Below are 21830 nucleotides of genomic sequence, written 5' to 3'. Positions count from 1 at the left end.
AAATCAAGATCTGCTGGCCTGATACCATCTAGAACTAGAAAGATGAAACGGCTCCGCGGCCATTCATATAACCTTCACCATGAAAGATCGGTTTGAGCATTGGATTATGAGCGGAGAACGCTGACTGGATGACGTCCGATGGCGCAGTTGCCACGAAAGGAAAGTCAAGTAGACGCAGCGGGTGCTTAAGAAGCAAGTATGCCTACGCGCCAATTCCGGTGAAACACCTAATCCGACTGACGAAGGGGCTAGAACAAGAGTGTACTGAGGTCCCGGCTATCGAATAGAATAGATGGAGGTAGCAAGTTGTTGGTCCTGGACGCGTGACGCGCCACCATGCGTACTTGGGTGCCTCACTGACCAACAATATCCACTGAACCGAAACAAGTGTGATGTTATCCGTGTCTCATAACAACTTCCCTATCGCATCCACAGGCCTGCCACCATTGGGGAAGAAAGCGCTCCCAATGAGTCCTGCTCTCGCCCATGCATCGATCAGAAAATTGGCCCAGCCTACCACCCAAGCAACAGTCCACATCCAGCCCAGAGCGCCCCCAACCTTGCGTCCAGACATCTTCTTCCATACACCTTCCAATACAACGCCAACACCTTGAATGACGAAATACCCCCCTACAGCCCAGAATTCAGTCTCGTGACTCAGGCCCCAGTTGCCCAGAACATGAAGAGTTCCAGAGGCCGTGAAAGCACCGAGAACTGCACCGACGCGACCGAAGCCTAGCGCATACAGCGGTTTGGCACCCACAGCAATGAATTCGTGTCGAAAAACTTGATGCCATCCTTTAGCCCAGAAACGGTTCAAGGATGTTGAGCACCATGGATGGTCGAATAGCGGAGGCCATTGATTAGAGTTCTGTTGGAAGAGGATGATACCAAAAATTGTACAGCCATCGTACATAGATTGTATGGCACAGTAGACAGCAATGCCGCTGAAGAAGGATATATATGTGGAACGTAAGTCAGGGATGCCGATGACAGTGAAAATTGTGCCCCCTTTCGGGGAACCGAACGTATTTGGTGAAAGAGATTGCAGATGAAAGAGGAGGACGTCGAGGACGATAATATGGATGAGCATGGATATTAACGTCGCCAAAACGAACATGGTCCTTGAATTCGTCGGCCGCCATTCCGGTGGTATGTGAAGCCCGGATGACCAGTTCCACTCGTGATATCTGCCTGTGAAGCAAAGCTGAGCTGCGCTTGGCTTTCTAGAGTCGATCCTTCTAGGTGGTGTGGCTATAAAAGTCCAGACAATAGCACGCATGCTAAAGAGGGTCATGCCCAACTGCCATGTGATGCTCAGGTGAGAAAGACGCTTAATGATAGGACAACCACCTACCAACAGAGCCTCATTCCAATAATTTAACCATTCATTCCGCTCTGACCCGTTCAAGCGGGATAAATCAAGCGAGACGGAGCATCTGTACAGCATGCACAGTGTTACTGGTAGGACAAGCAGGCGAACAAGAAAGGGATAGGATCGAATGATGAGAACGGCGCTCACATAGTAGCACACTAGAGAGGGAAGTAGAATTGTGGCGAAGGACGACCAGTTGAGTGATTGCCTGCTGTCAGGTTTTGTAGGTGGAGAAAAAGGCATTCTCCCTAGGAAAACGAGGATGAGAGTCAGATGGAAATCAGCAGACCACAATATAAGACTGACAATATCTGGCCAGTAGCCAAGAAAATAAATACGCCGGGCGAAACGGTGAATGATCGTGACTTGTTGTGTTTCAAGTTGTTGTGGTCGATGGCTAACAAGCCTGGGGGAGCCTGGGGGGAGACTCCGGTTAATTACACCCGGTAAGTCGAATTTAAAATGTATCACATGTCATTGACGCGATCACGGGACAACCGTTTGTTCTTTTTTTAATTTTTTCCTGACTATTTCACCCCTTGATACGAAAATCAGATAAAACCATTCTGATTCTTTCATAGATTGTTTTCGAGACGGGAGGCGCAGACGGCATGGTGTATCCCGAAAAATGATACCAGAAGTGATATATACCTCGACTCCCGATTGACCCCGACTCACGTAAAGCAAACCCTCACGATGAAGGTTGGTCACAAAATTAAATTCTAGAACATGAAATCAAAAGGAACGGACAGATAGAGGTACAAAGTCACCAATACCTAACTAGTCAGACCAGATCCTCCGAGATAATCTGCTTTTCCAAGCAGAAGTGATACCTTACAGCAACTTCCTTAGCACATCCACAGGTCTCATCCCATTTGGGAAGAAAGCGCTACCAATAAGCCCCGCCCTCGTCCATGCGTCAATTATAATATTACCCCATCCTACCACCCAAGTGACGGTCCATATCCAGCCTAGAATACCTCCAACCCGATGCCCGGTTATTTTCTTCCATACACCTTCCAAGACGATACCAACGTCTTGAATGATAAAATACCCTCCGACAGTCGACCACTCGGAATCACGACGGAGACCCCAGTGGCTCAAGAGGTGAAGTATACTAGAGGCGGTGAATACGCCGAGTACTACACCGGTATGTCCGAAACCTAGCTTGTAAAGTGGTCTGCCCCCCAAAACTAGGAACTCATGTCGAAAGACTTGATGCCATCCTTTAGCCCAAAAACGATTCAAAGATGTCGAACGCCATGGGTGGTCGAACAATTGAGGCCACTGCGTGGGATCATGTTGGAAGAAGAGAACACAGAACACGGCGCAAGCGTCATGCGCAGATTGGATAGCACTGTAAAGGACCATACCGCTGAGGAAGGTTATATACGTGGAACGGAGGTTCGGGGCACCGTTGGCAGATAAAATGGTCCCACCAGTCGGGGAACCGAACGTGTTCGGTGAGAGGGACTGAAGATGAAAATACAAGGAATCGAAAATGACAGTATGTATGAGTTGGGAGGCCAGTGTGGCGAGAACAAACATGGTCCTTGAATTAGTCGGACGCCATTCCACTGGTACATGAAGCCCTGAAGACCAATTCCATTCGTGGTATCGGCCTGCGAAGCATAGCTGTATGGCACTGGGTTTCTTGGAGTCCAGCCTTTTGGGCGGTGTCGCAGAAACGGTCCAGGCTGTAGCACGCATAGCCAAGAAGGTCAAGCCTGCCTGAGCGAATCTAATGAGAAAGTATTTTCGCAAAAAAGTGACGGTGACATACAAACAAGGTCTCATTCCGGTAATTCAAGTACTCATTCTGGGTGCCTCCATCTGTGTACGACATATCAAGAGACACGGAACATCGGTACAACATGCGGCCGAGGAAAGGGTAGAGTCGAATGGTGAGGATGGCGCTCACATAGTAGCACACCAGCGAAGGCAATAAAATCGCGGTAAAAGATGACCAGCTGGGCGGTTCTCTGCTACTAGGCGACCACATAAGTTACCCCAAGGCAGAGGTTGGAGTCGACCAGCAAAAACGAACCCGGAACGTGCCATGATGAGGCGCGGTAATAAGTTATGTAAGTCTTGGTGCCCGAATTTCTGCATTCACTAACAAAAACAAATTCCGAAGATGTACAAAGTGACTGGCCGTACTTCGAGTTTAGGTACGTCAGTATGAATGTGCATTCTTACGGTAAACAATTGTACACAGAAAATTTTTTGTCGTGACCTATTAGACGTCGAGTAGTAATGAGTACTGATTGAATAACAATGTACACGACTCCTTGGCCGCAGCACTGAATACATACATAATATTAGTTCTCGTACCAGCGCAGATATATAGATACTTAGATACATATGTATACAATATGTCCAAAATTTGCAAAATATGAACAAAAAGATCGTCCAGATCTCGGGGTCTACACCGGGATTCTCATACTAGGCCTCTTTCCCGGGATGCTTTTCCTAGCTCCACCCTTCCCCAACTGCATGCTTCCTCTCTTACCCGGCATACTCTTCCTAGGCCCACCATTAACTCCGAGCACATTTGCCTTCCCACCAGTCCCGAAACTCGAACGCACCCGTCCCCCACCATCCCCACCGACCAAACTCCTCCTCGAACCAGCAGTAGAAAGCGCAGTCGTCGGACCAGCCCTCCTAGCTGCCAATCTCGCAACCACAGTTGTACGTGATATTCTTGGCCTTCGCCCGGACAGACTTCGGTTCAACGTACCCTTCGAAGGTTCGGAAGGCACAGTCAAAGGCTGGCTGAATATCTTCTTCGGAACCATGCCTTGTTCTTTATCCTGCAAATCCGGCTCGACTTTCTCCGGAACGCCTCGCAATGGGACGTTCTCTTTTTCCCCACGCGCCACCGTGGGCTTTAACTGCCTTGATACACCCACAGCAGACGGTCGTAAGGGGCGCGTTGAAGTCACGGAGGGGCGCCCAATAGAACCACGGGTCGTGGAAGTCAGTGAAGAATTCCTCGTAGACGCGGGCGCAAGAGCAGTGGTCGAACTGAGCGATCCCCTTGTCGTAGAACTACGGGTATTAGCAGCCACGGAAGAGAGACGTGTACCAGAAGATACGGAAGACGTCCGCGCTGTGGAGTTAATGGACGACGTGCGTGCCGTCGAAGACAAAGACGGATTTCTTGTCGATACAGGGGCACGAGCAGTTGTACTTGAAATGGAACCTCTTGTAGTAGACGATAAGCTGCCTCTGGTCGTCGCACTTGATGCTGTCGCGATTGGGGGGCGCAACGCACTTGAGGGACCAGCCTTGGATGTCGAACTCATGGATACTTTTCTCTGAGTCGTGGTAGTGGGGGGACCCATCGCCCTGGTAGATGAAATGGAAGAAGTAGAGGGAGCAGAGGCCTTCCTGGTGGTCGGGGCGAAGGAGCTGTTTGAGTTTGCCGGCGCAGAGACTTTACGAGAAGGCGCAGCCATCGCCGTACTCTGAGTTGTAGCCGTAGTCGCCGCGACTTTGCCCAGCCCCAAACCCGTCAAACCTGGTTTCTTCCCCTTCTCCGGTTCTTTCTTCTTAACGGCAATATTTGAAGGCGGAGCGGCAGGTTTTGCGTCGGTTTCCGGTTCCTCCTTTTTCTTTCCAAAGAACAAGCCCTTTAAGCCCGAGAACCCAAAGTTGAAACCCTTTCTCGGCGGAGGCGGAGGAGGCGGCCTGATACTAATTCTCCGCCCACCGACTGCACTCGTTCTAGGGCGAACGCTGCTCCTCCTACCTCCATGCACACCGCTAGTCCTTCTCACGCCACTAGCACCGATAACACTCGGCCTGCCAGCACAAGCCTTCGGTGCAAGCTTTGTGCTTACTCTGCGGTCGTTGATACTAGGATCGGCTTCGATCTTCCGCTTCGCCCCGCCGCGAGGCTCATTGATTCCGGTCATCTTTTTGAACGCCGCTTCATGGGCTTTGTCGAATCGTCCTGATGCTGTGGTAACGGGAGACTTGATAGGGGGCAGAGGCGGGGGACCAGATACGCGCAGAGACTTTCTAGGAAGAGGTCGAATGAGTCTGTTTGGGTCTGTTGGCGTGGCAGGTTCACCGACGACGACAAAGGTATCATCACCAGCTGTGTCCGACTCGCCTGCGGCCCTCCGCATCATCTCTTCAAATACGCTTGCCTTGACATTCGAACTTAATCGAGGGCGGAAGACGTGTGGAGCAGGCGAGCCAAAAGTGAACGCTGGGGCGGGCGTCGGGAGCTTGGATCGGGAAGGAGTCTGGGGAATCGTAACTTGGACATCTCTTTCCGGAACACTATCCTCATTTTCGACTTTCTTCAGATTCCCGACCAGCTCCTTCTCCACTTCTGCTGCCTCGATCTTCTCAGCATCATCTTTCTTCTCTTCTTGGTCCTTTTCAGCGGCCATTATGTGCCTGGCTACCCTTGCAGAGGTATCTCCGAACTTCGCAGGGGTACCCAGCACCAGATCGAAGGTCGTCTTGAAAGCCGGTAACCTGGGGGTGCCACCCATGCTCGGACGGGGAGCAGCGACCAGACGTACTGTATCGACGTTAGGAGGAGGCGTGAACGGGGTAATCAGTGGAGGTGGAGGGGATGGTGGTAAAGGAATGCTGGCTTCATATGAGACTTGTGATGACATTGTAGATAGTAGAGAGGTAGCGGTGGTGGATATTGACGTGGGCGGAGTAGAGGTGGTTTTGCGCGAAGTGAAACCGAAAGAAGACACAATAGATTTTAATGATAATGATGCTATATTTGGGATGAGGAGAAGTTAAAGAAGTTTGTTTGACAGACACACATTTGACGCTCCCAAAGTCGCTTCCTGTTTTAGTGGTACCAATGCTGGTAACGGTGTCTTCCTTGATTGTGACGAGTTGCGATTGCGGCACTTGTTGTGTAGCTTTCAGTGGTATGTTCGCTAGACGTTCAGCAATGTCCACATTTTTCCCTGATGCTTTGACACCGTGAATCTTGCAAAGTCGGATCAACTGATCACGCTTGAGGGAGTGTAGGGCCGCAGGATTGCGTAGAATGTCTTCTGTTGCCGTCAAATCCATTCTATAGATGTCGTTCTCGTCGTATCAGCCGCTCTGGCGCGTGAACCGAATCGTCGTCGGTGGTTGAGTGTGAGTTGGACAGTGGCACGTGATGGTGTTCGTTGAAGTGGCTTCGCAAGACCGGAGATCGGACCGACGTGTCATAAGGACGGTGGCGGTGGCAGCGCCCTTAACGTGCCTATCACCTTTTAGCGCCAAACTGCGCAGTGAGTATCTCTCTCGTCTTTGGAATTCTAAAGGACGCATCAGGTACCTGCACATAACATTGCGCTACTCGCAAAATCCTTCACCCTTTTCTGTTAATACATACGAACAATCTTCCCTGTCTGTTATCAAACCCTGGACTTTGACCGCTGACGGCAAGCCACTTTGGGACAGCATGACATCTTCGACGCCTTATCTTCGCATATCATTCCGGCGCATCGAAATTCCCTCATGGGCGCCATCTAATCGAACATTACCGCTGGCTTTCAAAATGAATTTTACGCTATCATCATCCGAAGTTATATAACACCTAAGGCTATGTAAGTTTGCTCGCGTTATGTTTGAAACGCGGATGCTGTGACTTACCGACTGTTGCTCTACGTTATCCTAGAACAATCGACATAGCAATTGCGGGGTGATATATTACCGTCTTCGTCTTGCAAAGGAAGCAGGCTTCTCCGCCTAACTTTCAAGATCAGTTAGATGTAAGTATCATTGATTCTAATCACGGGAGGAGAGACCCATCGCACTATGATCCTTGGACCGGCACAGCTTTCTCTACAGCATTACGATGTGATGTCAAACTATCGCTCGAGAATCTCCGTCAAAATATTGGGCGCCAAAGTAAAATACCGCGTCTCTGCGACTTCGATCCTTCTGCCCCCCAAAAAGTCTGCTTCGACGTTTTGATCACTCAATCTACTGATGCACAGAACATCTGGAATCCATGCAACGCCAGAGTAACTGGCTTGACATGAAGAGGGGACTTTTAGGCATCGCAATCAAAACCTCTGTTCACGGATTGTTGAAACTATATATAATCGTATCATCGTCCTAATCAATAGGAGATAAAGGATGATGGAAAAGCGGTTCCAGGGGTATGCTTCGATGTACACCAACAATCATAACAATAAAAAACGCAACTTTGATTATTCTCCCTCTATTCAGACACCCTCGAGGTTATTCTCTCTGGCGAAACTTCTAGGTCACTTTCGGTCATGACACTCTGCGTAGCATCGTCCTGGGAGTTGATCTGTTCGCGATTACGCGATTGCGTTCCAAAATGAGCGACGACATCACGCCAAGAGTCCTCCAGTCGCGCGTGTCCTGCTGCAACGCGCCCAATGAGAAGTGTCGAGCTTACACCCTGGTACATCACGGTGAGATCCTTGTCGAAATCAAGAAAGTAACGGTTATTATCGTACCCTTGTAAATGCTGCCATAGTTTCTATGTAATACTTTGCTATACTCCCGCGAGCCACGAGGACGATATCCAGAAGCAGAAATATTGCATAGAGTGCTGACGATTCGACCAAAGTTTTTATAATGTGACGATAAACTTTAGTTGGTCTCTCTGATCCGGTACTAGCCTGTCCAACCCTCAATATACGGAAAATGATCATCAAGGTGCACCAGAGGGTCGTTGCAAGGATGAAACCCAGATAGAGAATCAGAGGAAGATCGGCATGGAGTTACTATTATTCAGCCTCAGGGACCAGATCTGGAAATAATGTTAATATCATTTAGGTCGATGGGCAGGTGTGGTATAATTGAGACGATGATAGATGGAGGCTGCAGCGCTGAACAGCGACGGTGATGTCCGGCTAAAATGTCTAAACGCTTCGCGATAACGTCTACGTTATAACCGATAAATCTGTTTGTAATACGAGTATAGAACAGAACGTACGTGTATGTATACAAACTGAGACCTTGCTTCGTTCATAACTACACTGTAAGAGGTCTGATCCTGAACGTTGGAACGGAGGCCGAGGTAGGATTGTAGAATTTCCGAAGGATCACGGTCAGACGGGATTGCATATACCAAAGTCGGGCGTTGTCCCAGATACAGAACCAGAGGAGCCGATGTTTCTAACCGTAGTAGAGCTCGAGTCTCGGTAAAGCATCTCGGTAGAAAGACATGAACTAATATCGCCTCCAGAATGAACCGTGACATCCAAGAACCTGCGGGAATTGGGGCCTGGCCTGGGAATTGAGAGCACTTGTATTGTGTTCTTCTTCTTGTGAGGGCCGGGCAAAGGAATATTGCTACTACCGTCTGATTAGCACACATTCAGTGACTGCAGGAGGACGATACGTACAGTATGTTTGTATGCAGTTGTATTGGCGGAGGAGAGTAGATTCGGTGCTGATGTTGTTGATTCCTGGCGCGAGCTGAGACTGCTCATGAGCGAGTTTGTGTAAACCTTGGAAAGAGGCATGTTAAAGATGAGGTGACTATTCAAATGGGACTTGAAAGCAAGGCATACGGAGTAGTTGATTACTCACATTCCTGTCGGCTAAAGAACACGAGGTCAGGAATGATGAATTACGAAGAGAATGAATGCTACTAATGACCAATATGTTTTCAAGTTGACTAGCGCGCAAACAGACGTGATCAAGCCTGTTTGAACGATGACTGTATGGAGTTACCAGAAGAAATCAAAGTCATTGAAAGTATATGCTTACTCCGAATGATCCTGTCAACCACGTTATCTGAATGCTTGAATCCAGTTTTTTGTCTTCTCTATCCATCACCAGTGTCGATATTGACTCGCGCGCAAGTAGAGGATGCTTACCCTATTATGACCGTCAGCAAACGAGTTACCGAGGCTTCGAAAACACAAACAGATGGCGAACAAGAAGAAATGTGATAACAACATCGCACGAGCGTGCGGACCCTAGCCAAATGGTGACAACGTCCTATAGTTGCACCAGCCATCATTCTCGGGAGATGTAGAAGTGCGGTGCGACTAACTCGATACCTCTGAAACTGTACGGATTGAGATATGATACCGCATTCTGCAGCAGTAGCTAATCCACCGGCTATCATATATAAGTAAGAATAGCAGATGACAAGGAGAAGAAACGGTTACCAATTCCAAGAAGAGCAAGAAGCACAACAATACCGCATAGGTAAACATTGGAAGTCAAGACTAGAATCCTCCACGCAAAGAATAGTTGAACAAGACCGGCAATAATACCCTTCATGATTCTAAGCATTGCAAAGGTCAAAAAGGCCATGCTACCGACGTACCGTCATGGGAGGATCTGGGAACGGAACAGCTCAAAATGGAGGACAAGTTCTCAGTGGCCAGTAGCGTACCTGTAGAAAATACTGGAAAAAAGTTAGATAGATGAGAACGTTGAGAACAACCGATCGTACCCCAAGTTACCTTCGTCAAGTATGCGACTTCTGCTGTGATACTTTGTTGACATCCTCTGCAAGTGATAGAAACATGCACCGCATACAAAAATGCAGGACAAAACAATCATAGAGATACACAAAGTCGAAAACGGTGTTTAAGATATCGCAGAGAAACAGTAAGAGGATCTTGTTTTAAGCGTTAGAATGCGCATCAACAACGAAATCAATAGCGCTCACGAATAGCTTGACGACAAGCTTGTCTCTGAGAAAAATAAAAATGAGAGTCAACTTCTTCGACAAGCGACTCACTGCTTGTATGCAGCAAAGTATAGGTACACCTGAGTGATCATGGTTCCATAGAGAACTCGTTGAACACGAAGCCGATAAACATAGGGCCATGTCTGGTACACAGTGGATCAAATGATTCCGCCAGCACGAGAGAATACAATGCCACGTACATGACTTCAGCTGACCCCAACATGGTAGAAGATGGAAGGAAAGGACAAGAAGATACAAGGACGCGTTGTTGTTATTTGTACCTTTACGTCATTATTTGGACAATCACGAGACAGGGTGACCGCGTCCACTGGGCTTTGAGCTTTAAGTACTTTGGTTTTATGTCGACAATTAGTACTTGTCTCCAACCTGCTCACCGTACTCAACATGCCACCCATTTTGGATTCTATCAGCATCAAGGCATCCAAGGCTGAAGAACTCAAGTCCGTAGCAGTCATGCGGAAATCGAAGGCCAGAGAGCTGCTCAAGCGCCTCAACTGTGATGATGTGAGTTGTATCATGATGCTCTTGTCGACAGCGCCATTAATATAACCGCCCCGCTAGTCTCGCGATGAAGACATAGACAAGGCAATCAAGTATGCTCCTCCTCGTACAGTCCTCTACTGCGACGAATGGCGCCTCCCCAAATACAAGTACATCCCTAAGTTTCCTGCGCCCCCCAGTGACGCCACCGATGGCGACTGTTACTATTTCTACGGCTTTGCTACGACCTTCAAAAAACTCGAGCAGATCTATCATGAACATCAGGATGAGGCTAGCAAGAAGACCTCTTTAGTGGCGGGAATTGGGCTCTTTATTCTGAAGGATAGGCTTGTTGGTTATCCGGATCTTTACCTTGTTAATGCCGAGGTTGATGAGTCAGCCAAGCCGGAAGAGATCGTGGAATTCGACGGACGAAAGATGCTGAGGATACTCGCAGTAGCTTGCACCAAGAGCAGGGAGCTGTTCTACAGGCGCCCTTCATTGAAGCAGATGCGATTACTGGGGAAATACTTGGGATGTAAGCCCAGGTGGTTCAAGGATATTGTTCCTAAAGATGAATTTGAAGGATGGGATATTGAGTGTGAGTTGCTTTCCCGAGTACAGTAGCGTCGTGTTTCTAATACACTTGTAGGATTGTGCTGGAAGTACCTGTAGCGTGTTATCTTGTCTTGAACACTTCGTTTTGATGAATGGACGTACAGACCCTAGAGATAGAACAGATACACGCCTACTTTTTTTCCTGCTTCTCGAGTCTCCCTTATACGCCGGTAAGATGGTCTGTCCCTATGGCTGTCTGGGACGCATACCAATGTGCCACACTGCGAGCACTCGGGCAGGGGGGACAAAATGAAGATGTTCCCGCGACCACGAGGCTCAGGATTTGATTGCAAGTTAGTTGGATGGAGGAGAATCATCACTTCTATGATGCACCTTTTCTCTCATTCGGTATCGTTCGATTTACAGAAGTAACAAGAGTTCAGGGAAAAGGCTCTGACAAACACTGAAGGCGCACAAAAAAGTACTATGGTTTCTCTTGAGCATCAGCTTCTTTGGGAACGGCAGCGGTCATCTTCGGGGCTGGCTGCATTTGCTCAGGCCGGCGGATGGGTGCATTAGGATCACGAGTTGCCTCCATATCCCTTCTCACTTGCTCATCGAACGAGTCCTCGTTGAAAGACTTGTCGCAGCATGACCCACAACATCCACTGGTCGAGGTGCCCGAACCGCTACCATAGCTCTCTGTGGGGGCATGAGACCGAGTTTATGTGACCATGGTAGTACGTATACGCACTGAGCATACACCAATTGCTGAGAGCCGAACACCCAGCCACGCCTATATACGACCTGTTTGAGCGAATGTGAACCCCTACAGTGAAAAGGAAAACGTACAGCAAAAACCGCAACATATTGAGGCACAGATATCACCACCGCCGTCGGCCATAGTTTAGTAAACAGAGAGTATGTTGGTGGTCAACCTCTTAGAAGAGTACGTCCTTTATACGAATGGTGCCCTATCTTTGATCTTATAACTGTAAGACTCCGACCGAGTCCGATGGTAGGAGGGAACGTGAAACGCCCGTCCTTGTCGATGCTGATCACAAGTCTCAAAAGCCGATCACGATTCATCGCATTCGCCTTGGGAAGCTTGTGGCTGTGTTCAACATATCGACTTTCAGTGCACTTCTCCACAGTACCGGCCAGGGATCTACAGCAATCTCCTCCTTGTGCAATCGACAAAAGATCACCATCTTACTGTTCCTTATTCAAGACTCGGGCAGTATGCTAGAGTATACTACGGTCTACCATCAGAGTACCTAGCACTGCAATTATGTCCGTGCGGCTGAGGTTGATGGCAGTTGAAGATATGCCTACCCGCGCTTTTCAGCGCTCAGCTGCTACCCAACGCCAACTGACTCCAGTTAACCCATTCAAGCACGAAGCCCCGTCAAGACTCTGATTCTGACCCGTTGACGCCATCTAATGTTTGTTCTCATCGGTATAAAAAAAATAGCGGAATTATGTCCTGATAACCAAGAGACGAAATTCCTGAGAACGTTCTGCGTATGTTAGATTCGACGAAGCTTGGGCTTACTAGTTCACGGTGAAACAAGATGCTTGTTGGTTAGTATCTTGTTGGGGTTTCTCCATATGGTGCACGCGACAAGATCTGTAGCATTTCCTGATGTCGCCGTCAGTGAGTATCATAGATATCTGACATAAGAGAGATGAGGGGCGTGATAGCAGGATGGAACAGCAACGCACCAACAGTTTGATATGTTATAATATTGAGAACGAAAACACAGTCAATATCGCAACACGAGGTGCACATGTCTTTACCAACAAAGACAAAAGAAGGCATGGAAGCCCTGTAGAAGAGTGCACTCGCCCCGCCAACAACTTGATGAGGATCGGTCAAGTTCAACCAGTACCACGTCCCAGAGTTCAGAAAGAATTTGGTTCGTGCATCTATACTCGTTATTTTCAAGGGTCGAAGTGAAACCAATGAACTGTTCAGGCGTCGGCATGCCGAGCCGTTTCCATCACAATACAACCGACTTCATACTTCAAGCTTCATCGAGTACACAGTTCTGAGGAATCATGCGAAATTCTGGTCGAGAAATATCATTTCTGTTGCAAAATAGCGGATACAGTCAAACGACCCAAAAACAATAGCTACAGCTTGCAGTTGTCCAAAGCTCCAGCTACGCGCACCCCATAGGATCACGTCGAGGTGCAACTATACATTGTACCACAGCAGCGTCGGAAAGGATCGAGCCCTTCCCCCGTTTTGCAGTACGACAGTACATGTTAGGTCGTTTTTTACTCTGCAAGATGAATATCATCAGACAGAGTATAATCAAGATGGACGAAAATATACGCACTGGAACGGGCTCTCATCTTTCTGCGCTTGCGCCTGAGTCTGCGAGACCTCTTTTTCTTCCACTTCTCTCTCATTCTGTAGAGGAAACGTTAGAGATAGCAACAGAAAATATTAAACTGGTGCGTACTTAGCTGTTGTGAGTGGAGATGGTGAGCTGTTGGAGAAGCGGGGTGCGGGGGTATAGTTCCGGCTGATGTAAGCGACTGTACAGTTGTTACATAAGACTATCTCACGATGGCTTTCAGAGAGTTGCCAAGCAAAATGACGAATACCGATAGCGTAAGCGCTCTTGAACTCATTGCACCGGTACGAATCTAGTTGCCACACCATTATGCCGCATTACCGACTGATTTGCTACTCAGAATATGATATTTTCTTCGATTCTATAATGACGAAAGGCAAGGGGAAAGAAAAGCGAATCCCTGTCGCACTACATAGTGAACTGACCGAGTACTCTTCACTGTTACGGGCCTTACGAACTGAGAGTACATTGGACGTCAGCAGCCAGATCTCTAAACACTTCCGGTCCACTCCCGCCATTGTGGAGAACGATGAGGATGACTCTGAAGACGAAGACGAAGAAGAGTCACGTTCGACGTCGCCCGTAGCAGGTCCCAGTTCATCTCTAACCGCGACTCTAAAACGCAAACGCAGAGATGCTGGTGCATCGTCTCCGACCCCAACACCTGCACCCAGAAAGAAGAAGAAAAAGCAGAAGCAAGCCGATATATGGACGAAATGGCCACTGCTGCCGGAAGATCTGGCTCAACCGCAGTGGGGATTGGAAGATGAGATTTCCGTCATGGTGTCGCAGCTTCAGAAGGAGAACCAGTCCGGGGGTGACGAAGAGGAAGGGGAAGAAGATACTGACGAAGACCGGGAATACCTACCACATCTGCATCTCTCAACGTCTAATTGCCTTGAGGCCATCCTTGCGACTATTGCTGCTCATACTCCTCTCCGAGCTGACAGCATGCAGAATAGGCTGAATCCCATCGATTGGCGATTTGTTTTGAATGTGTTGGTCAGCCAGGAAATTGTTCATCCCAAGTGCGTTTAATACTCTGCTCTTTGTCTTTGCTAATTGTCACTTTGATTAGGGTTATCGAGCGAGCGGAAACGCGTCTACGGGCTATGTACGATGCCAATGGCACTGTACCATGTGAGTTCATGTTAACCAGCTCTTTTCAACTATCGTTGACAATTAACTAGTGCACGCGAGTCATCGCGCTCAGCAGACAATTAACTCGCGGAACAAGTTAGCTGATCTTCTCGGGCCATATGACGCTAGCCTTTTCACTCTAGCCGAACGCCCTTCGACGCCTGAAGTCGAGCCCGAACCAACTAAGCGTCAGGATAGAACGAAACAGAAGGAAAAGAGAAGAAAACGCGTATCAAGAGTGCCGCGTCGGAAGAAAACCAGTAAGTGGAGCCCTCTATTATTCCAACCCTTCAACTCAACCTGGCCTAAGCTCGAAAACATTTGGAATCAACGTAAACGTCAACAGCGGTTCTTGTTCTCTGGCGGCGGTGTCAGTGCGAATAAAGGCAATAACATAGGTAGCATTTCGCAATTGTCTTGTACTTCGCCAGGTCTGATTAAGTCCGCTAGATACAGGGTACTTTGGGTGGCGGCAATGCTCCATACGCGAAGACCGACGCCGAGGATGGGTATCCAAAGGCTTATCCTACCTATTTCCTTTGGATACTGCATATTATCTTGCCATCGTATAACGGGCATGATTGGGAAAGAATGTTGGTTCTTTTTCTTGCAACTTTTGGATGTACATTACAACGTTACAGTGTAGGAAAACAAAAGCCGTAACATTCTATCGACATACCGGACCGGAAATGCTGACGCGTCACGCGATAGCGCGACTCTCTGATAACGGCACTCTACCCCCATCATAAGGCTCTGGAGCTGGAAAACAAAGACTCGACCCTGCAAGAATCAAGCGTCGCATTGATACGATGACGAGTAGCGACCAACGGAGCGAACAATGGGGACAATGAATGGTTGTTTGTGCTTATTTGTGGTTTACCCATTGGGAATCTCTTTTGTTCCCGAAACGGCAATCCTTTTGTGCGTTGGGCCATTGAGAAAACAATGCTTTTGCCTGTCAATGGGTACGTGAATAGACCGAAGAGATTATAAACATCGATCCTCATCCTGGGATGGGTCGTTGTTTTTCTCTTTTCCCTTCCGCGACTGGGAATCAGACTTTCCCCCCTTGACCTATTATTATGAACCCGAGCACGAAATCTGCATACCGTATGTTCCTTCGTTTTGTCTTCGCAGAAGCATAGTACTGATAAGATTTCAGACAACGAACCAATGCTGAAAAGACAAGCACGTATACGCCCACGCCGAGATCTCCAAGCTTCCACATCGGCTGCACCACTGTCGATGATTCTAGAGGAGGACGATGCAGCCAATCTAAGCAGCTCCAGCGCTTCGAGCGCTACCAAAGACTTGAAGTCACGGAGGCGACGGGCAAATATCATTTCAGACCCCTTCCATCTTACCTTCACCCAAGTGACCTATCCATTCCCCCATCCTCCAGTTCCTACTCCAAGCTCGATGCCCCCTTCCATATGCCCACCTTCACCAGGTTCATCTTCGCCTTCCACGAGCGCCACCCCTTCTCCCTATTCAAGTCCTCGATCTCACACCACTAGTCTCCCTACGTCCCCGGAAGCTTCCTCTTCGGAAGACGACGACGACGACGTTTTCTCATACCCTGCGACTAAGCCTCTCGTCATTAACAAAATCCACCGCCGACTCCACAAGAAAATCAGCTGTGAGGAGTTGAGTGGCAACCTGGACGAGGACTACGAGTACTACACGCAGGAATTCAACAAGATCATTTCCCTTTCATCGCTTTACGCGCCTGTCCACTCCCAAAGTTCCGCGTCGCGACCCGAATCTGGTTGTGCGCTTCCCAGCACCCAGAAAACGCGTCCCAAGTCTCTCACCATCGTCCGCCCACCTCCCCGCACCTCCTTACCCGTACCTGCTGAGGCTGACGAGGACGGCGCCGACGTGCTACTCTACTACCTCGAAGGCATCTCCCTCAGCTCAGGCAGCCACTACTCCGCGTCGGAGTCAAGTTCTCCATCCCCAGCACCCGAAGACGATATCTCATCCAATGTCTCACTCGTCGACTTCGCCTTCGACCTGGACTCGTCTACCAACCTTCGTTTTCCTCTTTCCCTCCCCTGCTCGCCCATTGACTTGGAAGCAGACATCCAGGGTGGTCTTGAAGAGCTCCGTGCAAAGGAGGAGGAGATTTCTGCCCAGCCTTCGTCCAATGAGCAGTCCTTCGGCGAGGGAGAACAGCCATACTACCCAGCCGAGCTCGAGGACGGGCGGGTGCTCCGGAGCAGGTTTAGTACCTCTACTCTGGGCTCCGTGAAAGAAGAACGTTCCCCGGGCCCAACCCTGGTCAAGCGCGTGTTGCCGTACTTCAAGGGAGGAAAGGATAAGACCAAGCGGAGTCCTAGCGGGAGGAAGCGTGGAAATCCTTTCCGAAGTAGCGTCGACTCTCCGACCAACTCGGTGTTCTCACCGACTGCCTCTTGGTTCTCGCAGATTGATGCTCCATCATTGAAGCGGAGAACGAGTACGAGCACTACCGGTAGCGGAACTAGTGCTGAGAGTACGAGTAGTTCCGGTTTGAGGAGGAAGCCAATTCCTATCGAGATGTTTTTGAGGGCTTGATGCTCTTGTTCTTGCCATGATGACAGTTTATGATATTTTATGCGCTCCGCTAATTATTTGTTTGCAAACGTGCATCTCTTTGTAGCCTTAGAACTCATTCGACTTCCTGATACATACACACATACGCCAATAGCTTCGAACTACAATTTGTACATTTAACATCGCCATATATCTAATGCCAATTCCTTGTATCTTCTTCCTCTACCATTTACCGGCTATCGCACTCCTGGCCAGCTTCAGCGTTTGCAATTTGATTTGACATAGGGAAGCAGCTCGTGTCACCCTGCACCGAGACACAGATATTCGTACTGCCAAACGCAAGTACGGAAAAACTCTGAGTTGTGTGGCTTTTGGGAAGAGTGTCGGTTTTGAGCTTTGCCAGAACCAAGCTGATGGCGGCTTTGCACATTCTCTCAACATCAGTTTCAGTGTATTGATGACCCGACTCTCTGTTATTGTTCCATAGAGTTTTAGGATTGCTGTTCTTCGAGGACTGCAATGTGTTGTGTCTTAGAATTTGGCAGGGACCAGAGAGAGGGTACTAACCTTCCCATCAACGGTTACACTTATACCCGTCTTCGGATTAGACTGCAACTTGACTTTAGGATTCTTTTCTAGCCATTCCTTGGTTAGATGTGTCCCAGCCGTCGCCTTTTTGGCTCCTCCAAAAACGTGGGCCTTCATGCTATTCCATGCCGCATCCACATTCGCTTGTGCCGTTGCAGCAGAGGCGTGTTGACTATTTTGCTGCGGGATGTAAGCAACGACGAATAGAGGAAGTAACTGGATATAGGGTACCTGAGAGGTGATAGCCTTACATTCGGCTGTGGTCCGTGCCAGTGGGTTTGCGCCGGCTGTGGAAAGCCCGGCACACCGTTTCGTGGTGCCGTCGTAGCCGCACGCACTTCCACTTTTTCCCTTGACCGCAACTGAAACAAGGCATATCATAATTCCTGATTAAAATATGTGTGACAATTCACTCACTGCAGGCCTCGCAAGTCGTTTTTTTTGCACACCCTCCCTCAGCCGGGTCTGCCACGCGCTTGGTCAAAGAGGGAGTAGTCAAATGCCCGAAGGGGGCCATCTGCCTTTCCCTCGTAGGCGTCGCGAGGACAAAGGAGCAGAAGAGAGCTGCAAGAATAGCAGACTGTGCGGTAAATTTCATAGTAGTTTTTTCGTGAATAGTTAGACCGGAACCTGTATTCCTGTCAGAAGTGCACCTGGAGATGGCAAATGCGATCTTACCAGCCGGTATAAGAAATGAGTTGAGGAGTATTGGAGCGACTGAATGCACTGAGATGCATGGCTCTCGCGCTTGCACCTTTATAGCCCTGGCAGATGTGAGGTAGTTAGTCTAATGGAAAAGCAGCATATTCCCATACTACGTAGCCATGGAATCGTTCGGCAATACCTTCCTACCTAGTCCTCTAAGTGAGGCGAGATGACCGGTAAGACTTTGAGGTCGGAGACACGTAGTACGGCAAGGTGACACGATGCCATGAACGACGACCCGTCGTGTTGCCCAAGAGCTCGGCAGCCCGCACTCTTCTTATAACACCGTAGTTGGGGAAAACTTGAGTCACCAGACACAAGTGGCGAATAATGCCTTCACTGCGGCCTACCACGGTCTGTGCCGACGTGCAAACCACTACTCCGCGCGCACTGCAAAACATCAGTTCGATCTAGTCGGCACTCCCATGAGTGGAAAAAAAAAAGGTCTGGAAAGCTCTTACTACGGCGGCGGCAAGTTCATTTGATTGTCGTGTAAGTAATTTGGAAGGGGATCGTGTCGGGTCTCTGGAGGTCATGATCGTAGCGATGCACCTTGCATCAAGTGCAGTCGGAACTCTTTCTGTTGAAAGGCCTCTTGTTTAAAAAGATAAACATAGCTCGTGCTACCCTAGAGCCGAACAGGCCAAATAGTTAAAATGAACTCGAGAGAGGCAATAACGAAACTTCAACTTTTAGTGTTGGATTAATGCTATCGCATATTTAGCTTTTTTAGAAACCACACAACGCCAGTGGTCGTTGAGCCACATCATTACATCTTGGCAAATGCCTATTGAATGCCCATAAGTAAATCGTTGACTGTCGCATAATAAGCGATACCTTTGCTGAGGTGCGGAAGATCCATCAACCAGTTGTAGTGGCGGTTATCATTGTCAATTGATGACTCGGCGTTGGTTATGATCTGGCGTGATGTACGCTTATGGTTCACCTTCGTAGGTATTATGCTCGACCAGAACCCGAACCATATGTCTCAAAGAGAGGGCAGGGTTCGTAATGAGTTCAAAAGACTTCCAGCTCGATGTCCTCTTGGATAAACGAAGTAATGGCATTGTGTATTAGTCGTGATGGTGCTCGCCAAAAAAAGTCTTCTGTATTGAAGGGACACATACGAATCCATGGAGTAGTGGGTCTTAATGGTGGTGGTATGCCGTAAACAGAACTTCGGCTGTCGCCGATACCCCTTTGCCCGTTACCACAATGATCGCCGGCACGCTCATGTATCAACAGTGCGGCCATCAGCAGATTGGGAAAAAAATTGCCGGGGATTGCGGCGACCACGGTCCGGCGGAATTCTTATCCGCCTCGTCAAGGCCTCACAAGTCCATATAACCAAGGCGTGATGTTGCGCCCTTTTCATAGGCTATTATAAACCCACGTAATAATTACTTGCCCTTTGAGATTGCATAGAATTATTTTCAGCTCATGTATCAATACTGTAAGCACAATAAAATATGGCCTGGCTTGCACAGACTGGTTTAAGACTGATTGAAAAATGGTAGTAAGAATTGAATTTGATTCTTACTAGGTGTCTAAAATGATGACATAAATGTATTACAGGTCAGCAAACCTCATATCATTGATGTCGAGCTCGAGGTTGTTTGACTCTACAGATCCACTGCAGAATCGGCACCCTCTATGGAAAGGCTCTCGCTATCACGGTCTTCATCACCTTCCTCTGTATCTTTGCCCATGCTAGCTTCATCGCCTGGTCCGTCGCCGTTCCCGTTTTGTGTGTGGAGGGTTGCCTAGCTTTATTTAACCCTGTAGTCGAATATTGTTCTTGAAAGTCACGACTCACGGTCCTTCGGATGCTCTACTGAATTTTCACTGTTCAGCCACACCCTGCTAAATCGGCGGGAGATGGGAGAAAGGAAAAAGATCGGACACTAAGAAAATTACGAGAAGTGAGACGGGTGCATGGCATGAAAAACGAGTATGCAATTGGACTACTTAGTGGCCCGATTAGTTGCGATCGTGTTGTGTGATGTACCACGTGATAGCTCGTGGTTCGTTCCGAGTTTATACTCACCATTACTTACTCATTTTCCTTCTCGTCGTGGAGACCTATTAGGCCAGACTCAGATCTAGAAGACCTATTTCAAACCTCTAGGCCTATTCTTCTCCGATGCGGACTCCTTCTTCCGAGCTCGGAACTCCAACGTAATTTCTTTCAATATAAATACTGTCTGAAGTCGCGGCCAAAGCGCTAATGTCTCAAGCAACGTACCCTCACCTCTCCAAGAATCGCAAATTTCCAGCCTGCCCAGATCCTCTCGTCTATCAATGCATCAAGTTCAACTAGTGGTCTTTTGAAGTGACGTATTGCAGAGTTGGAGGAGGAAGTGGTCGTGTTGAAGGGCACTCAAGTCAAGCATCGGTGAGTTTGATAATGGCTCTCTCCTTGGGATTCACTCCATAGCATCTTAGGGAATTGTTCAGGCCGATGGGTTGTGCCCTTCCCCATGCGATGTCACTCTTTAATAGTGTCCGGACTCCGGAGCATCGTGGATGAGCAGGTCAGGCGCCAAATTGAGGTGACATTCCTTTTCCTAGAGGTCTTTTCAAGGCTGAAAAGACTGAAATATCTAGGTCCCCTCCTAAGAGTAACTATGGAAAGTGATTGGTGGCAAAGAGGGAGGAGCAGGAGCGAGAACATACAGTATAAATTTGAGGTCACTTGTGTAAACCGCTGTACTTGTATTATGTTCACCGTAATAATAAATACACTGTTCTAAGCCTCTCCAAGTCTTCAAGAGTGAAACTATACAAATTATATATGCTCCCAGCCACCCAAAAACCACTAGCTGCTACGGGCCCGCTTTACAATGGTGCTCGTGTTATATTTGCCTATGGCATCAAGTAATTGTACTAATACCTTTCGAAGCCTGGCATGCATTACTGATATCGGAAATGCTCATAAGGATATGTGTAGAATTGTCATTTTTCCACGCTTCATATGGGCATATAACGCTGGTGCAATTATTTCGGAGGTTGCCACGCATTTCGAGCCTTGCCACGGGCTTATACGGCCATATATATTTTTGTTCGATTCGCTGATGGCAATGGGCTCACCTCTTGGCAAGAATGCTGACGGTAAAATGGCTTGCATGTCGAACGCTCCTTTACCGCGATACCTCTTCTGCAAACAAGTCCTTGCTTGAACCACTTTTCCCATCTTGAGGATCTTTCGCGCTCTGTCTGCAGAATTCGCATTTTCGTCTACTTGTGGTATCTCGTCAAGGGGATAAACAGTACAGTGTCGTGTACGCTGTTACCCATATAATCTTTCATAATTGAACGCAATATACTAACCCTTACTCAGCAGGTACAAGTAGTACAATGAATCGTGTCGCGACCTCTTTTTCAGTGTAATCAA

General features: G+C 48.3%; 9 protein-coding genes across 9 annotated transcripts; 3 read left to right on the top strand and 6 right to left on the bottom strand.

The window, feature by feature from the left end:
• Nucleotides 1-406: 406 nt before the first annotated feature.
• Nucleotides 407-1618, bottom strand: EV420DRAFT_1257359 (uncharacterized protein; the record flags this gene model as incomplete). The annotated part of the gene is made up of 2 exons (XM_060466826.1): nucleotides 407-1303; nucleotides 1358-1618. The coding sequence occupies 2 exons, from the start codon at nucleotides 1616-1618 to the stop codon at nucleotides 407-409; spliced, it is 1158 nt and encodes a 385-aa protein (XP_060338836.1).
• Nucleotides 1619-2125: 507 nt separating this feature from the next.
• Nucleotides 2126-3644, bottom strand: EV420DRAFT_4860 (uncharacterized protein). Its single transcript, XM_060482344.1, has 3 exons — nucleotides 3423-3644; nucleotides 3159-3360; nucleotides 2126-3106 (listed from the first exon to the last, which is right to left on the bottom strand). Exons 1-3 carry the CDS (start codon nucleotides 3485-3487, stop codon nucleotides 2210-2212), a joined length of 1164 nt encoding a protein of 387 aa, XP_060338835.1. The 5' UTR covers nucleotides 3488-3644; the 3' UTR covers nucleotides 2126-2209.
• Nucleotides 3645-5870: 2226 nt separating this feature from the next.
• On the bottom strand, nucleotides 5871-6571 carry EV420DRAFT_4937 (uncharacterized protein). The gene has a single exon (XM_060482364.1). The coding sequence runs from the start codon at nucleotides 6431-6433 to the stop codon at nucleotides 5993-5995; it is 441 nt and encodes a 146-aa protein (XP_060338834.1). The 5' UTR covers nucleotides 6434-6571; the 3' UTR covers nucleotides 5871-5992.
• Nucleotides 6572-7577: 1006 nt separating this feature from the next.
• Nucleotides 7578-10132, bottom strand: EV420DRAFT_1633476 (uncharacterized protein; the record flags this gene model as incomplete). The annotated part of the gene is made up of 14 exons (XM_060476188.1): nucleotides 7578-7784; nucleotides 8600-8683; nucleotides 8737-8872; nucleotides 8924-8934; nucleotides 9104-9214; nucleotides 9275-9337; nucleotides 9393-9460; nucleotides 9511-9619; nucleotides 9672-9685; nucleotides 9741-9752; nucleotides 9801-9833; nucleotides 9887-9968; nucleotides 10020-10044; nucleotides 10092-10132. The coding sequence occupies 14 exons, from the start codon at nucleotides 10130-10132 to the stop codon at nucleotides 7578-7580; spliced, it is 996 nt and encodes a 331-aa protein (XP_060338833.1).
• Nucleotides 10133-10445: 313 nt separating this feature from the next.
• Nucleotides 10446-11514, top strand: EV420DRAFT_1658184 (uncharacterized protein; the record flags this gene model as incomplete). The annotated part of the gene is made up of 2 exons (XM_060478876.1): nucleotides 10446-10565; nucleotides 10623-11514. The coding sequence occupies 2 exons, from the start codon at nucleotides 10446-10448 to the stop codon at nucleotides 11166-11168; spliced, it is 666 nt and encodes a 221-aa protein (XP_060338832.1). The 3' UTR covers nucleotides 11169-11514.
• On the bottom strand, nucleotides 11515-12201 carry EV420DRAFT_4500 (uncharacterized protein). The gene is made up of 3 exons (XM_060482177.1): nucleotides 11952-12201; nucleotides 11854-11895; nucleotides 11515-11801 (listed from the first exon to the last, which is right to left on the bottom strand). Exons 1-3 carry the CDS (start codon nucleotides 12001-12003, stop codon nucleotides 11584-11586), a joined length of 312 nt encoding a protein of 103 aa, XP_060338831.1. The 5' UTR covers nucleotides 12004-12201; the 3' UTR covers nucleotides 11515-11583.
• Nucleotides 12202-13831: 1630 nt separating this feature from the next.
• Nucleotides 13832-14941, top strand: EV420DRAFT_1472340 (uncharacterized protein; the record flags this gene model as incomplete). The annotated part of the gene is made up of 4 exons (XM_060469045.1): nucleotides 13832-14493; nucleotides 14544-14605; nucleotides 14656-14865; nucleotides 14916-14941. 4 exons carry the CDS (start codon nucleotides 13832-13834, stop codon nucleotides 14939-14941), a joined length of 960 nt encoding a protein of 319 aa, XP_060338830.1.
• A 373-nt stretch (nucleotides 14942-15314) lies between these two features.
• EV420DRAFT_4424 (uncharacterized protein) lies at nucleotides 15315-17265 on the top strand. The gene is made up of 2 exons (XM_060482143.1): nucleotides 15315-15715; nucleotides 15768-17265. The coding sequence occupies exons 1-2, from the start codon at nucleotides 15688-15690 to the stop codon at nucleotides 17162-17164; spliced, it is 1425 nt and encodes a 474-aa protein (XP_060338829.1). The 5' UTR covers nucleotides 15315-15687; the 3' UTR covers nucleotides 17165-17265.
• An 83-nt stretch (nucleotides 17266-17348) lies between these two features.
• EV420DRAFT_1492091 (uncharacterized protein) lies at nucleotides 17349-18171 on the bottom strand. Its single transcript, XM_060470731.1, has 3 exons — nucleotides 17963-18171; nucleotides 17711-17911; nucleotides 17349-17657 (listed from the first exon to the last, which is right to left on the bottom strand). Exons 1-3 carry the CDS (start codon nucleotides 18110-18112, stop codon nucleotides 17373-17375), a joined length of 636 nt encoding a protein of 211 aa, XP_060338828.1. The 5' UTR covers nucleotides 18113-18171; the 3' UTR covers nucleotides 17349-17372.
• Nucleotides 18172-21830: the final 3659 nt, after the last annotated feature.

The sequence above is a fragment of the Desarmillaria tabescens genome (assembly GCF_030435595.1).
Source record: "Desarmillaria tabescens strain CCBAS 213 chromosome Unknown EV420scaffold_1, whole genome shotgun sequence".
Classification (NCBI taxonomy): Eukaryota; Fungi; Basidiomycota; class Agaricomycetes; order Agaricales; family Physalacriaceae; genus Desarmillaria; species Desarmillaria tabescens.
This window is presented reverse-complemented; position numbering and strand designations above follow the sequence as displayed.